We start from the raw sequence: 18,264 nt of genomic DNA on the forward strand, positions 1-18,264 counted from the left end.
TATTTACTCCTTCTATATCCCTTGTAATCTTCACTCCCTTAATATCCCTTGTAATTTTCACTGCCTTCTATCCCTTGTAATTTTCACTGCCTTTATATCCCTTGTAATCTTCACTCCCTTAATATCCCTTGTAATTTTCACTGCCTTCTATATCCCTTGTAATTTTCACTGCCTTTATATCCCTTGTAATCTTCACTCCCTTAATATCCCTTGTAATTTTCACTGCCTTTATATCCCTTGTAATATTCACTGCCTTTATATCCCTTGTAATATTCACTCCCAATTTATATCCCTTGTAATATTCACTCTCTATATATCCCTAAGGGTTATAAAAGGAGTAAAGATTTCAACGGATAAAAAGGGAGTGAAGATTACAAGGGGTATTAAGGGAGTAAAGACTGCAAGGGTTATAAAGGGAGTACAGATTTCAGGGATATAAAGGGAGTAAAGATTTCAGGTATATAAAGGGGGTAAAGATTGCAAGGGATATAAAGGGAGTAAAGATTGCAAGGGATAAAAAGAGAGTGAAGACTGCAAGGGATATAAAGGGATTAAAGGTTACAAGGGATAGAAAGGGAAGGTTACAAGGGATATAAAGGGAGTAAAGTTTACAGGGGATATAGTCTTTACTCCCTTTATACTCCTTGTAATCTTTACTCCCGTTTTATCCCTTGCAATCTTTACTCTTTTTTTATTCCTCACACTTTGTTCTCCCTCTAAATTCTTTGAAATCATACCCACTTTATATTCCTTGTAATCTTCGCTCCATTTATATCCCTTGAAATATTTACTCTCTTTATACCTCTTGTAATCTTTACATTTCTTGCAATTTTTACTCCCTTTATATCCCTTGAAATCTTCACTTCCTTTATATCCCTTGCAATATTAAATTCCTTCTTAAACTCGTTGCAATACTTCCCTTTAGAAGTACCTTTAAAAAAGAAGGCTCGTGTTGGTCCATCCATCCCTACAGATTTACTTCCTTTGTCCTCACCCCTCAAAAATTCAAAATAATGTCACATCATGTCATGTCTCTCTCCTAATTAAACTAATATTTCACAAAAAATATTTATTATAACTGTCCACACGTATTATTATTACACTACGAATATATGTAAAAGCACTTGGGATTCTGAAACATATAATTTCCGGATCTAAAGAGAATCCGAAATCAGCCAGGTTTTTAACATTGCAAAATACGACTACAAACAATTCTCGGTTATAAATACAAAATATATTGAAATTTATGCAGAAAAGACAAAAAGCAATTCATAACAAACTTTTTTCCATTCTGGTCTCTTGTGGTCAATCTCAATAATTATCACAATTTTTGAAAAATGCTTTTAGGAAAAACAACCTTAATTTGTGTAAGTTTAAAGGGAAGATTTAAGCTCTTTGAACTGTGTAAGATACATGTAGTAGAGAAGACCAAGTCAAAGATTAAGATTAAACATGATAACAACCGTACATATATATATATAAATAAATATACTAGACGGGTACGATCTTTAAATATTCATTGAAAGACAAATATTTTAACGGTCTCTAAATGTTAGGTTCAATCATTATCAATAGTTCTCTTAATAATTGCCAAAATGGTTGTATTGTATATATGATATATATACTTATGTATTAATACCCAGAACTGTAAGATCCATCCTGGACCTGAAGTATTGAGACCGGGTTGGAAGGCATGGATTGAGAGAAACCAATGGTAAACAATCCAACCCATGACAAAACTTCAGGATACATTTGTACAGGTGCATATTACAGGTGTAAGAGAAACATGCCCAAACTGAGAGTGAAAACAATGAATTTGAGCTCAGATTATCAGAGAGTTGGAATCCGTTCAAACACAAACTGAGATCCAACATGGTGTCTTCCTTGAAGACCTCGGCCGGGGACGGAGATCAGACCTTAGCTAGACAACAGAGAAATGTACAGGGCAACAACGCACCAGGGAGAGTTAACAAGCTTATTTGTCAGGCGGAAGATGGTAAAAATGCAAATATTTAAAAATCACAAATTTGAGATACGGCCCTCCCTGGCGGTGCTACCCCGTTTCACCAGTTAGCCAAATGGTTGGCGAATATCACAGAGTTTGAGGCGAAGTGTAGCGAGATCATTCACACGCTGCCGGACATCCGAGGAATTCTTAGTTTGGTTGTTTGTGTTTAAACGACGAGGATAATATCACTTAACAATTTGAAAATGCGCAACATTACCCTAGACCGCTATGTTGGTGGCTCTGAAACGGTTGCGCATTTTCTAAAATAAATCAGGGGAAATGTATACAAGTACTTGCAGATTAAAAGGCAAACTTAGTTTGGCAATGGTTTTTAATTTATGATCTAGTATGAGCTGACAAATATTGCCCCAATTAAGGAGGGCAGTCATCGGAAGGACAAATCTTGACAATTTTTGGCGCCTTATTGAGGAAGACGATTCAGGTAACTAATCATTAATGCGGAGGATAAGCTTTTCAAAGTACTTAAGCTGTTTTGAAATGACTTTTGAAATGTTTGCTCGCAGCATTAAGGATATAACAAAAAAGAGGATAATCAAAATAGCTTTGTCTTTTAAAAGATATTTTTTTCATTTCTAAAATTGTAATATATTTTGCATTTATTGCCTCTTTGAGTTTGCAGCATATCGCAATGATAAAATCGATGACTTTTATGCTTCAAGTCATGGAAACCAGAAGAAGACCCGATAAATTTAGTTGTCAGTGGCATCATGGCCATCTGAGGGACATTTACCGATATTAAGTTTCCATGCAAATTTGGTTCATTTTCTGGAATAGGAAAACCAAGCATGTTGTAAATATATATATAATTACTAATCCCAACATAATTAAATAAATAGATGGATAAAATATATCGGTGAAGTGAGAAGCCTAAGTGCAATATAGGCTGTTATGACCCGATCCGGCTTCTGAGTACAGTTGATCCTTTAATTGTTGCAAGATTGAATTGGGGCCGGATTGGGCCATTTTCGCGGGGGTTACACATATCCTTAAACCATAAACTGTACAATTCGTTAAATATCTTTTACATTTAACATTTAAAATTCTATTTTTTGGAAAGAAACGGCGAGAATTTAATTTGAAATTTGACAAAAATGTTAAATGTTTAACGACTTAAAATTTAAATTCTATAACTAGATGCTTACATAATATTGGCGTTTAAAATTCATTACAATCAATTTTTCAAGATCTAATGATACTCCCTTCAAGGAAGAAAGCTATGCACACATCAAAAGTTTAATAAATTTTCCATTTCTTCTAAAATTTCCCTTAAAGTTATTTAACCAAATTTAGTAAATTTTGTAAAAATGAGAAAATTGTTTTTTAAACATTGCATTGACCATGGTACTGACACACCCAGAAATGCAATTTTCTTTATAAATTGTTAAAAATCACAGATTTAAATATTTCTATGTCTAAATATACCTATACAGTCCTATTGGGAGATAGAAAAATATAATCAAATTCAGTAAAAATGAGGAAATGAAGTGGAGTGAGCAAGTTAATAAAGAAGTCGTTAATACTTAAAAGGAAGAATTAATCCAAAAGCATACTATCACGCCACAATATAAGCTCATACCGTAGTGAGAAGGCAATCATTACTATTAATCAAAATATTGGCAATTTGAACATTTATCTCAGCCGTAGTTTAAGGTAACAGGTTTGGCACACAAAAATTTTGAAAAATATCGACGGTTTCGTAGAATAGATTTTAGGCCAAATATCAAAATTGTCTTTGGTGTTGGATTGCAAATTCCAGTTTGAAAGTTCCAAATGGTGACAAGGGTGCTCTTTTGATTAAATTCAAATTTTTTATCGCTTAAATACTCGGAGATGCATGTTAAAAAAAACAAGTGACTAGAAAAATCAGACCGCAAAATCATTTTTTCAATAAAGTTTTGGGTTGAAATTGTTGGAAGTAATGTTTAAACAAATACAGAGATTATTACAGATTATTTATATATTATTATGCATTACAATAATTATTTTTAAATCCCCTTTCGCTCAATAGAAATCTCAACATTCTACCTTTCACGGCCCCCAAGCCAGGCAAGTCAGCTGCTCCCTCCTGCCTCGGCAGCAGCTGTGGCAGCTGCACAGCTGATCAAACCAGCTTTATGCTGCCGCAGCTTGGAGCAGCTGACTACCCAGCCTAGATTGCTATTGAACCAGCCAAACAGTGGGCAGATCCGCTCGAACAATTCACGATAGGGTCTGCCCGCTATATACTAGTTTTGAATACACAGAAGACAAATTACAGAATTTGAAAAAAATAGAAATTAAATAACATATTAGAATCAGTCTCCGGAGCACGAAGCATAATTGCAAATATTCAATAACATGCCACATTTAAAGCTGATAGGTATATGGCACGTTTAAGGGAAATTAAAAAATTGCATGAAAAAGTTCTATAACAATTGATGTGGCATATTACTTGAACGTGTTCAAAAGAACTAAGAAAACTCGTCCCGACAATGGCCGGTGAAGAGTTAAGATCGAAATTTTGATTAAAATCAGAGCCATGTCATCTGATATGTTATTACATTGAAGAAAACCCTTGATCTGATGTTAAAAAGCAGCGGGTTTATAGTAATTGGTTTTTGGCTGCGTTATCACCTGTATAAGTTGTTTAAATAAATTGCAATGTGAACACATATTTCGACACAATAAGGTCGGGACATATTTTTTATCACATATTAGTAGAGCGCTTTTTTTTTGTTAGCTTTTGAATTCATTTTTTTCAAATATAATATATATTCCAAATTTGCATTACGTAGGTTTAAAGTTATGGCGAAAACACAACCAAAATTTTTTAATCTCATCTAGCTAACACAAGCCAAGGGGGGTTTGTGAGATCTCTCATTGTAAGTGATTGGGCCTGTTAGCTAGCTATAGCCGGGGCTATTTTCATGGTTTGATTATTGATCAATCAATTTTAATAAATCAATCGATCAATTTTGAGTCTCTCCTGACACAACAGTCACAGCTGAATATTGAGTTAACTAAGTTTTTAACAATCACATTTTCCACTTATTTTGACATTTATAAAAACCATGATATGCCGTTCTGTCCATTATTTTGTGCACTGGATTAGGGAATTTAATATTGCTCTTTTGCCATTGCTATGGCTCCCGTTCCATCAAATACTGGCAATTACAGTGATTCCAATGCCATTAGGGTTCCATTGTGCTCGAAAGTTTTGCGGCAAACCGAATACAAGTATTCGAGAATGCAGGAATAGCATTACAAGTCTGAAAGCGCAACTTTCGCCTCAATATTGGTACAATATTTAAAATATCAAGTTTTACGTTTAAAATTAGAAATCTCACATTTATATTTTTAATAAAATTGTCAAGAGAAATATTTGAAGTTTTAAATGATGAAGCCCTGTATCCTGACTTAATTAATTCACAGTTTGGTTTTAATTTGGCTGTACTTGAGATTTTTAATCTTTTAGATATAAACCCATAGGTTCAATCTTTCACTAAGTATTGTATAATTTAAGAAGAGGCGCGTATACAATGATAAATATTTCCCATAGAAAAGATGGAATATATTAAACCAGTCTAAATATCACACATATCATTTCTATATGCCAAGTAATAAATTGACGTCTGGACAGTCCAAACACTATTACAGTTTATGACTCCCCTCTATAAAGGAAGAGGAGTCCTAGGTCTAATGGGAGTTTGACTAAACATAATGCTAAATATTGACTCTACTGAATAAAGATACACAGCACGTTAAATCAAGAGGTGGCTGGGAGCACCCCCCTCTAATTAAAAATATTTAGAATAGAATTTGGTTCTGTCAAAATGAGTTTATAAACATATTACACAGGATATATATCATTGAAAAAAGCAAAAATCATTATCAAGAGAACTAGAATTACTTACATCGTATACAGGAATTAAATGGAAAATAAATGACTGAAAATGATCATCCATAAAAGGGGCCCCGCGACAAAATGTCGACGAAGCTGATAGGTCCTTTTTTGCACCATTTTTGAAAGGAATTTTTTTAGATATATATCGAGGATACAGCAGGTCGCGCTAAAATACAATTTTGATAGCGTCACATGATTTCACAGCATATTTACCACAAGCATGATAACTTGGACTTATTATCCTGAAGATCATTGAACTTGTTTGGATAGTGATTGATTGATTGAAGAGAGAAAATAAGGACAAGTTTACCGAGTTATCAGCGTGAAGGGGGTAGAGGGAGTAGAGTTTGGGGACTAACCCCCTCAATACCAATTTGGCATATTGTGCTTATAGCTACCAACATATAACATATTTTTGTTCTTATTGAAGGCTGGGTAGAATACTTGAATTAATGATAATTAGTTGACCCCTTACATTGCTAGAAAATGAAAAGGCTCCTATCTCGTAGTTCGTCTTTTGAGTATAATATGGCTTTTGATAATGCGAGACGTATATCATCAGATAATAAAGAGGAGGTCACACAAACTCCTTTGTCAGATTATCCTTACTGTTTCTGCTACCTTGATCCTTTACATTGGTTCGCTGAGAAGATCAGGGGGCAGGTAGGAGGTGAGAGGTGTGGTCCGGTTGTGCTGGTCATCCGGAGCACCCCACACGCTACCTCCGAGCCCAGAGGAAGACCAAAGGTTGGAGCCGCCGCCAAGACCTCCGCTCCATGAGTCGATAGAGCTAGATTTAGGTAGAGCGGAGTATGAAGAGTAGGGAGTAGATGGTTGAGAACTCCTAGTCTGGTTTCCAGCCTGGGAAAGAGTACGAACAATATTCTCCACCTCGTGTTCATCTGACACTTGAGCCAGGATGGTAGTGTTACCCAGCACACAATTGTTTAAAGCGTTCTGAGCCTAAACAAAAGTAAACGATAAATATATATTATTGTATGTGAAGCTAACTATTCATTATTTAAATGTGCAAAGCATTAGCATTTACAATTATTCAATAATAATTTGCGGATGCTGAAGCCAAATATTATGGAAATAAGTTTCAAAGTTACATTTAATTTTGCAATATATAGATCAAATAAGTTGAACACAAATTTACCTTTTTGGCCTCGCTTCCATTGCTGTATTTAGCCAGGGCAATCCCGTGAGGAAGATAAAGATGGAAGTTGTTAAGAGGACCGTGCTGCATACAGAGTGTGCGCAGAGTGCTTCCATCAATCTGAGCAGTTAGATTCTTCAGCAGTAACCATGCAGATCCAGAGCTAGGAGGCATATTCGTCCCGTTACTCCAACCGTTAGAAGCTCCTGAAGAGACTCCAGGCCAACCTGAGCTGGCAGGTTTAGGAGCTCCTCCAGTCCTGGAGAGTCCCCAGAGATCCTGTCCCATTGCAGTGAGGTTGGTTGATGAGCTGGAAGGTGGTAGAGTTCCCCAACCTCCATCCATCTTGGAAGCAGTAGGATCCTTGGATCCAAAGCTCCAGGTTGTGGAGGTGAGTCCAAGACTATTCTCAACCGTGGTTGCAGAGTTGGCGGAAAGAGAAGGTTTCTCTCCTTGCTGTAGAATAATAGGCGTAGTTGCTACACTACCCGGAGTAAGTGTAGGATCCTCACTAGGGTCCTTGATCCCAGATCCTTTCCATGCCTTGCCAGGTACAAACTCTGGGATTCCGAAATTATCCGGATCCTCAGCGTTGTTGCTGTTCTTGTCATTGTTGCTGTCAGGCCAGCCGGAGCCTGCACCATTATTTCCGTTGGACCAGGTACTACCACTGTCCAGGAGAAGGTTTGGAGAGGGTTGACTTGTGCTACTCTTGCTGCTACCAGGAGCACGGCTAAAGTCAGGATCATTGTTATCGTTTTTAATCCATTTATTGAGCTTGGATCCAGTATGTTGGTCTGAAATTGACATGTTGCCAAGGTTAATATTGAGTTCGTTTTCTGAGCCTGGAGGACCAGGGAGACCACCACCCATATGTTGAGGTTGTTGGTTCTTTAAATACTGTGCTTGCTGCGCTGTAATCTGGTTTTGAAGGTTCGTTATCTGCTGTTTGTGCTTGGTAATTTGCACATTGATTTGAAGAACATGGTTGGGAGATACGGTACCACGGGGTCCAGCGGCCTGCGCCATATTATGCTGATGCTGACAGTTCTGCAGTGCTTTGATCTGCTGAAGAAGCTGGTTAAGAAGCAGAAGCGTCTGCGGAGCCAAGGGTTGATTCAGGATCTGAGCGTTGAGATGACCAGCCTGTACAGCCATTTGAATCTGCTGAACAAGCAGTCTCAGCTGACTGGTGCTGGGCGGGCCTGACTGAGAAGGTCTAGGCGGGGCGCCGGGATGAGGAGCGGGCCCGCCTCCAATAGACATTTGTTGTACAAGTGCAGGGTTCATTCCCCCCCGACTAGGGTTGTTCTGTAGACTAGGATTAGTAGGAGGTATATCTCCAGGAGGGTAGGGAGGCATCCCTTGGCCAGGATACCTCATATCATAACTAGGATCTGCTCTGGGACCTGGGAAACCAAGATCCCCAGGAGGCATGCCACGGTTGGGCATACTGACTCCGCGGGACTGGTTCAGCATCTCCAGAGCATCGTCAAGCTGCATGCTTGTATTCCTAAGTGCAGTTTCTACGTCTTCCTTTCTGAATCCCATATCACAGAGTAACCTGAACTGTTTACTGTTCCACACAGCCTCCTTACTAACTGGGGGCCGGCTTGGACCCCATCTTCCATCAGATACCATTCCAGAATCCTCCCAGCTAGGAGATCCACGCATAGGTTTCCTGGCAGACCATGTATCCCCACCGGCAGACCAACCCATGTCCCTACCTTTATCAGCGTCCCAGGGATTAGAATTCATCCCGGAGTTCATTCCAGAGTTCATTCCAGAATTCATTCCAGAGTTCATTCCATCCTCTCCCCAGCTGCGACCAGGGTTGGGTTGACCCCAAGGACTAACATCTCCCTGTTTCATACTAGGACCAGGGGGTAGGCGGGAAGGAGGACCAGGAGGTACTCCACGGTTTCCCATGTTGGGTATAGGCATATCCTTCCATCCTGAACAAAATCCAATTAGTTTAATTAATACAAGGCTTACTTTACAACAGGTATATTTAAATTAATTGACAGAGGAAATTGAACTTGAATTAAAATGAAATTTTTTAAAGTTGCTCTTTTTGAAATTTCTCCCCCTCCCCTCCCCATTCCTGTCTTTAAGTACAGCATTTAAGCAATGATGCGTAATAGACTTTAAAACTGCGTATCTAAAATCAGGAATTTCCACAACGTGAATTCCAAGCCTCCTTGTAAAAAAATCTAGATTTTCAAGAATTAAAAATACAAATTAAAACTTTTTTATATGAACAAACAGGCAAAGGTCAATCAGAAAACAAATATCTTCTTTATCTTTGATGAACGATAGTTAGATAAATAGATGGAAGCCATGTGATCCTCTATTCAAGAATACAAACAATAATCAAAAATGTATCTAACTAAACAGAAATAAACTAGAATCTATAATACTTTATGTTCTAGAAATGAACCGGTTTATCACGTGGAGGTTTTAAGCCTTCCAGTTCATTGCAAATATTGCACCCCCCCCCCCCCCTCAGTCCTAGGTAACGCGGGAGCAAAAGAAACGGCTTTAACGACATATTATACGAATATCGAAATGATCTAGATGAAATGTTTTGCGACGACATAAACATTGTGTAATATAAAAAATGACACATTGTGTAGTTTAAATAAATTACACAAGTAGTTTTAACATGTAAACACGTCGGACAAGCAATGAGAGAATAACGTGAAACCAATAGATTAGATTTATATTTCGTTGCTCTTAATTTTAATTGTTTCTAAATGGGGTAGGTGGTAGAATTAAGAAATCGTCCAAATATTTACCTCCATCGTCCATACGTCGGCCGATTGTAGGACTATCAGTGTGCCACTGCTCTCTTTGTGGCTGACCACCCCATGATCCGCCCACGGGTTTAACGGGTGGTGGACCCCAGCTAGGATCTCGGCGAGGATCGGCGGGTGGACCGCCGTTACCGCCGCCACTCCATTGGTTTCCAGAGTTGTTCCATCCATTGTTCTCTTCTTTAGGTTTGCCAGGACCTATAAAGCAATCTATTCATTCATTTGAAAAAGTGTCCATTCCTTTTCCCTATACCTCAGTTTATATACGCAGATTTGTATCCATGCATCTAAATGTATCTACAATTCTACATATAGATTTTATAGCGACAAGAGAAAGCGCTGTAGTAAAATATCTAAATATCCCTGTATTTCTGTACCTCTGTCTAGAATGGATCTCAACAGAGGCGTATTCAGGGGGGCTATGGGGGCTCAGCCCCCTTCTTCTGGACTGGAATCAATGGATTTCAGTCCAGAAGAACAAAAAAGTTTAAGCCCTATCCTGGAAAAATTCCTGACTACGCCCCTGGCTCTCAAAATTACAAAATTAATCGTGATTGAGGATCCAGCATGCAGGTTCCATTCATTTTTAATGATTTCACACTTACTCGACAAAAATAATTAAGATGGGGGGGGGGGGGGGGGGGGGGGGGGCGGGAGAGAAGAAAAAGAAGGAAAAAAGAACAGAAATTAAAGAAATTAGTTCTGATTAATCATACCAATACATAATATCTCAAGATGTATTATCCAGACCCGGATATGTGTTCATGATGAATTATTTCCCTTCCACCGAGGAAATAAAGAACCCCTGAATATAATATTTGTATGGCTCCCACCACAGCTTTTAAAAATGATTACCCAACCAGGAAGAAGGGAGAAAGGCCTGGAGAAAGAAGGGATATTTCTTTAAAACTATGTGCAGGGTAAGTTACTTAATCCAAACCTAGGTTGGAAACCCAGCTATGTCTGCACACTAAACTTCACCTTTATAAGTCAACCTATTTAACTTTGAAGCTTTGATTCAAGCTAAGAACTTTCCTGTAGTTCTAAGGAGTTCCCCATACAAGTTTAAAGCAAATTGGTAAAAGGGTTCGTGAGTTATGATCAGACATACAAACAATCAAACAGAGATTACTACAATTTACACAAATATATATATGTTCAAAGAATTTGGACTGCTGAGGATCGTCATGAGGCGTGAAACATGTTTAGTATAATTCTTTTTAATAAAGTGTGAAGTTGAAAAAATTAATAAATAATGTAATTAAAAAGTACATTGCACAAGCCGAGGTACAGTGAATATCAACTGGACTGTATGTACATTGTACAGGTAGTGAAACATATCGTGATAAGATCGGGAACTCTTTTGTCCTCTCCGAATAAAAGATAAATTAGAAATCTGGTATTGGTATTGTCCCTTGTTCCTAGTAATTACTTCTATTCATTATACCGTTATATTGCCAAATATATCCATAGGGGTAAATAGTTACTCACACAGTCTTGACAGAATCTGGGGGAACAACCCATACACACCAAAAAATAATTTAATGTGTCTATTGGTGTTTTTATTTTTTCAATTGACTCTTCATCAATAAAGTGGCATGTCCGATTTACAACCGTACCATTAAAAGCTTGATCAAACATGAATTTGACATTCATGATCGTAATATTGAATCAAATTATTTTTAATTCTGGTTTCTTTATGAAAGTGACTTGCGCATTTCTATTGCAGGAAAACATGTAGGAATTATCAGAATTAAAAGATAGATTAAGATTTTAAGGGTACTGCAGTTGTGAAACGGAAATTGCCATTTTCGCATGAAGGATCACTTAAATTACGCTTGCAGTCCATTTAACATTATTTAAAGACAAATCTGCCTCAATTATTAATTATTTCCTTCCCATTCCTCAAAATCATGTTTTACCATGTCGGTCAAGGAAAAATAAATTATTAACATGATGTTAATAAAAAGATATATTGTTTAATCGTATTATTCCCAGAAAGCTCTTTATTTTCTAAAATGAAAACACCACTGAACCACTTAAAATTGAGACGGCATGGGGGGGGATATGAAATAATAAAAATAATTAAGAGTAGAAGGGTTAAGTGTTGAGAGGTTTTGAGAATAGAAAGTACGAAGGCGGATGTGAAACAAAAGTGTGAATGTTTACAGTAGACTAATTTCAATTGTAGGCATACATCATCCCTCAACCTTGACATACTAAACCAGGGTTTTATTCTTCTTCTAAACTGTTTTTCATCTTCATCTTCAACACAGTCTTTTTTTTCATTATTTAACAATGAGCAAATAAACCAATATTAACCCAATAAGTATATACTTTTTCTACCCATGTATATATATAAATATATATCTCTAATCTTGTGTTCAAATATCCAAATGTCCAGTTAGAACTACTCTCTAATATATCCAGGGTACTGTAGAGTGTACACATATCCTGATATCTAGTTAGAGCTTCTCTCTCTCATCTATCCAAAGTACTGTATACAGTGTACACATATCTAGATATCCAGTTTGAACTACTATAATATATCCAAGGTACTGTACAGTGTAACCATATCCTGATATTTAGTTAGAGCTTCTCTTTCTCATCTATCCAAGGCACTATATACAGTATACACATATCCAAATGTCCAGTTAGAACTATTCTCTCATATATCCAAGGTACTGTACAGTGTACACATATTCTGATATCTAGATAGAGCTTCTCTCTCTCATCTATACAAGGTACTGTATACAGTATACACATATCCAAATGTCCAGTTAGAACTACTCCCTCTTATATCCAAGGTACTGTACAGTGTACACATATCCTGATATCTAGTTAGAGCTTCTCTCTCTCATCTATCCAAAGTACTGTATACAGTGTACACATATCTAGATATCCAGTTTGAACTACTATAATATATCCAAGGTACTGTACAGTGTAACCATATTCTGATATCTAGATAGAGCTTCTCTCTCTCATCTATACAAGGTACTGTATACAGTATACACATATCCAAATGTCCAGTTAGAACTACTCTCTCATATATCCAAGGTACTGTAGTGTACACATATCCTGATATCCAGTTAGAACTACTCTATCCAAGGTACTCTACCTACACACATGTCTTATATTCAACAAGAGCTTCTCTCTAATCTATCTGAGTTTAAGTACACATATCCTAAATATCCAGCTAGAACTGCTTTAAATCTACTAAAAAGCAGGAAAATGGGTTTAATATCTAATTCCAATAATATATCCCTCTTTAATTATATAATGATCTCCTACCTTGATCTGCGTCCCAAGGTGGAGGAGCTGATACTGAATTATCCTCGGCCCAGGTTGAACCACGTCCTTCAGATCCTCCTCCTCCTCCCCCTCCACCTCCACTAGGATCCTCGTCAGGTTCTCCCCAGGTCTTATAGTCGGCAGGGTGGGCGGGGGTGTGGTTTCCCCAGGGCGTGGCAGAAGCCACCTTAGCAGGCTGTGGAACGCCTTAATACAGAAAAAAATAAGATTTTTTTCAGAACAACTTTTATAACAATTTCCACAAATAAATAACTTTAATCAAATATAAACTAAAAATTTACTTTTCTTTTTAGCTGACTAACTTACCCGACAAAGTAGATTTCCAGAGATCTGTTCCATCATTCCTGCCTGTATTTGCAGGCTGCCACTGCATAGCGTCCGTTTTCAAGGGTACAGGGGGGGCAGCTGGTTCCAGTAGTCCCCCTACACCAACATCCCAGCTAGTATCTTGCTTTACGTTCTGTCCTCCCCACCCGTCCTGTTAAAAAAAAACTAGTATACTAAACTATACGAGATTAAACAATTGATTTATTTAAAGCCGCATTTTTGACGCTACTTCTCGCAAATAAACTCAAGCCAGACTAAGCATTTCTTTGAATCAATAATCATTAACGCTTTTAGAATTATGTTAAAAAAGAAAGGATAAAAACTGCATCTGATTATCGTATGTTCAAAATCAATTATGAAAGAACAATTTGTATAGCCAAAATATCATTTACACAAATTTCTATAAGCTTTTTTTTTGTGCAGGGGAGAGCCCTAAGCAATTTAAGAAAATGTAATGAAAGAAAGTAAAAAAAAAGATAACTCTTGATTAAGAAAATATACTGGAAATAAAAAAGTGGCTAAATATTTCACAAATTATTGATTTCACTATTAACTAGTTCACTGTTCTTGAACTGAAGCCTAAATAATAATGATGAGAGAGAAAACGACAGGTTCAGAGAGCAAATTTAGAGAAAGGTCAGAGAGAGAAAGGCAGAAAGAAAGAGAGAGCTGTGAGAAGCTGAACGGAATCTTTAGAAATTAATTTCAACGTAACAAGCTTAGTTGGAGCCGCAGCCTCCATTAAAGCGAGGCTGACAGAAAAAATTATTTTTGACAAAATTAAAAATTGGCAAATCTACCTGAGAAAAGAGAGCTTCACGAACTGAGTTGAGCTGCTCGAGCTGCTTGTTGGTTGCGCCGTGAGCTTGTGATGGTTCTGAGGGTGGAAGTCCTTTACCAGCAGCTGCTGCCCAGCTAGTGTTACTAGCAGGGGCAGGACTTGGACCCATTCCAGGTCCTAGGGGACTTGGTCCCAGATTCTGACCCATGGAGTTTGGTCCAAGATTTTGGCCCATTGGATTAGAGCCAATGTTTTGACCCATTGGACTTGGTCCCAGATTCTGGTTCATTCCCATGGTACTCGGGCCCATATTCTGAGTCAAAGGATTGGGGCCCAAGTTTGTGTTCTGGGTGTGTGTATTTGGACCAGCTGGGATAGATCCTATAAAAAGATTTGGTTCGAAAAAATAAAAAATATAAAATAAATTTTCCGTCCTCTTCGATGCTAAATATTGAAGTGTTTGTACATAACCTATATTTGAAGGGAATTTGGCTGAATCTTATTAAAACCCTGAGCTATTACTGTGAGAACCAAAAAACTCAGGAATGGGAAGACGCAATTTAAAGCATTATATAGTCAAGTAAATGTAAGACAGAACAATTGAGCAGTGTAAACAGGCCCTTTTACTAAATAGGATTTTATTAAGTTGCAAGTATAATGATTTGCATTGTAACGACATCAAATACAATTAATATATGCTTTAATTTCGTCTTCCTATTCCACAGTTATAACAGCTGATCTATACCTGGTTGACCGGGAGAGGTTGAGATAAGACCTGAGTTGAGCAATTTCTGACCATTCGTTACTTCTTCAGGGTTAGCAGAGGCAGGTGTACTACCCCAGGCACTCACAGGTCCAGAGGAGGTGGGAGGGGCGTTACCCCATCCCCCGACATTACTGGTGTGTCCAGTTGAAGGGGGTGGGCCCCATCCTGATGTTCCGTTAGATATGGCTGAGGTTTCTCCTGGCTGAGGTGCGCCACCGCGCAGCCCGCCGCCTGGAGGGAGGTTCCAAGCGGTCAGGGGACGGCGGTAATCCTCCGTGGAAAGACGAGTTTTGGCTCCGCCGTTGGCGGTTTTAGGATAATAAGTAGCAGTTGAAACAGCCGCTTTGTTAAAGCTTGATTTTAAGACGGACGCGGCGGCGCAGTCGTCAAGGACAGATTGGCCGGAGCACCGGCCCGGAATGTCGCAGTTAGGGGTTTTCACAGTCTTGGTTATATAGACAGATTGAGGTGAGGCTAGGGCGTGGCTGGAAGGGGGCGTACCCTCAGCAGTGTGAGGAGCACCATCTGACAAGCTGCAGGAACCTTCCACCCTTTCCAGATCATTGGAAGAACATACATCAGAGATTGCATTTTTGTGTTGGCCCTGAACAAAACATGATTATACAAATTATTTTTGCAATAGAAAGAATAAAAACCAAGTAACGACCGGATTTAAGAAAAAAGGGATCTTTGTTAAAATCATTGATAAGAAATTAACAATGGCAGAGTAAGAACCTTACCATATCTCCAAGAGAAGCGTCGGCATCAGCAGAGGGAGTTTCTCCGTCAGGAGCTGCAGCATTTACTGCAGAAGCAGCAAGAAGCTCGGGGGCAGCAGCGAGCCGAGGTGGGGACGGAAGGGTCGGGCAGGCAACACAGCTGACTATCACAGATTTCTGGGTTAGGGAGGCGGGAACCCCCGCCGTGGCGACGGTTCTCGCTGACTCTTCAATGCTCGCCGTAATATGACTATTGGCTGCACTAGGATGAGGGGTTGTATGCCCCTGCACAATATGACAGGGATCCTGAAACAAATTAAATCTTAAAAATGTATTTTATATTTTATGAGACATTTTTTTGTTGACATAGAATTCAGAAGTTTTAAATAATTAAAACCTTTAAAATAAAGTATAATTCTACAATTTAGATTTATCGAGTTAAAACACGCGCAAATAACTTATTTCAATCTACTTGTGAATGTATATTAGATGTTTTTTTAATCCGTTTCCACTTTTGACACATTTAGACTTAATTAAACAGTTTCGAATTACTCCATTAGAGAATTTAGAAAACATAAAAATGAAAATTATTCTCATTTAATTAAATCGTGAAAAATATTCAATTCAGATTCACAAAATTTGCAGATTGGTTCTTTCTTCGTCTGCATGGTTACAAGATTATTTTCTTTTGTAAAATGGCCGCGTGTGGTTACATAAAGTTAGGTTGATATTTTAGTCCCTATTTTAATATTCTACGACTGAAACCTGGCTTCTGAATACAAATGAGCACTGGATATATTAAATATTGGTAAAATATCTGTATTTTCAAATTTGGAAAATGTTTCAAATTATTAAACGATCACGTTGTTTTCGTTCGAGGACTCTTTGATAAAAAATTTAATGCCAGAAAACTTCAAAATTGAAAAAATATGTCATAATGTCATATATATTATAATATTAATAAACCTTCATAGTTTATTTAATAATTATTAACAGATGGAAAAGATCAAACAAATTATTGATTTCAAACAATTAACGATGTTAAAAACAAGTTTTTAAATTTCGAATCAACAAAATATTTTTAAGATACAATACAAAACGCATGCAAGCTACATATTAATTTCGCTTTCTGCTTTGAACCCTTACAATGTTATTCGATTGCGTGCGACGAAATTTTATAGCTTTGGTCTAATTAATTTCTTCGTTCCCCTCATAAACCTTGCTTGAAAAATCAAACACAAATTTCTGCTAAGTTACAAAAAATAGAAATTAAATTTAACAGAAATTATGTCAGTCAAAATTCCAACTGTCAAAACTTTCAAAATTAGCTAAGATATTAAAAAAAAGGCTAAATTATCTATGGGAAATGAAAATTGTTTTTGCTTTCTACAGGCCCTCTTAAAAACTAACTTCTGTCCAAGAATTTCAAGATTCAAGGCTAAAAAATGTAAAATATTAATTCCTTCACCTCCTCGGCCCGAAATTAGCATACATTAAAGAAGTAAGGTTAGATTGAATATTTATCTTGGAAAATAAAAAATTGCAAATTTTGTCAAATTTTTCTCGCGTTAATTTATCTTTCGACCCGACGTGTAGTGTTATTAATGATACATCATAGAGGGGGAGGGGGAGGCGGAAGATAAATGTGAAAAGTGGAGGGCCGAGTAAAAATTATTAAGAAAGATTAGGAAGGGGTGTAGTGAAGAGGAGAGAGACGTATTGAAGGTATCCAGGGAATGTTAATATAATTCAGCGTAATTACCGGGAGGGAGGCTACTTACTCGGTTTTACATTTAGGAGGGAGGGGGGGGGATGCACTGTAAAAGAAAGTACGGATCAAGGTAGAAGATAATAATATTGCGGTGAGTCCCACTCGGTTTAAAATCAACCACAAACAATTAAAAAATAATAACACTACTTACATGCATTTGTTTTGGTTTGCCCGCCTTCCAGCCAGGGTAGTGGCTGGGGGTGTGGCAGGATACCCCGTCTAAGGATGGGCAGGGTACCCTAGGTTGGTTGGTGGCGGGGAACTCCGCCCCCGTCTGACAGGAATACATTTTTTCCTCTTCTACTCTTCTATCACATGCTCCAATATCACCATTGTCTTCCAAGCGTTGGTTCTGAACAGATAACAATTTTGTAATAATTTCTAGAAATTATTTTCTTGTCCATTTTTTAAACGTGCCATCTCAAAATTGATTTTTTTAACCACAGCACCTTTTGATTTTAACAACGGGAGGGGGGGGGGGGTAAATTCGATGAATCTTACTCTAAAAAATCATTGCATTGGTGTGGTGTTAAACAAAAAACAGAACACTAATCCCATACCATGAAAGAGAAAAGTCTTTAATTTTCTCCAACTGCCCAAAAAGTGTGAAGTGTGCAAATCAGTAATAAAATGAGTCCGATTAAACAAGACATATTTTATGATAAAACAAAAAGAAATGAAAAGAAAAATATGAGATTTAT

The 18,264-nt window shown here is 37.6% G+C and overlaps 1 protein-coding gene across 1 annotated transcript; it reads right to left on the minus strand.

Moving 5' to 3' along the window:
* Window positions 1-1,591: 1,591 nt before the first annotated feature.
* Window positions 1,592-17,915, minus strand: LOC111699516 (protein Gawky; the record flags this gene model as incomplete). Its single annotated transcript, XM_023470204.1, is given in 9 exon segments — window positions 1,592-6,875; window positions 7,072-9,026; window positions 9,870-10,085; window positions 13,179-13,385; window positions 13,506-13,677; window positions 14,327-14,688; window positions 15,053-15,677; window positions 15,814-16,098; window positions 17,715-17,915. Coding segments are annotated over 9 exon segments (4,356 nt in total), but the record flags the coding sequence as incomplete, so codon positions are not given.
* Between the last annotated feature and the right edge of the window lie 349 nt (window positions 17,916-18,264).

This window comes from Eurytemora carolleeae, unplaced genomic scaffold, assembly GCF_000591075.1.
Source record: "Eurytemora carolleeae unplaced genomic scaffold, Eaff_2.0 scaffold365, whole genome shotgun sequence".
Classification (NCBI taxonomy): Eukaryota; Metazoa; Arthropoda; class Copepoda; order Calanoida; family Temoridae; genus Eurytemora; species Eurytemora carolleeae.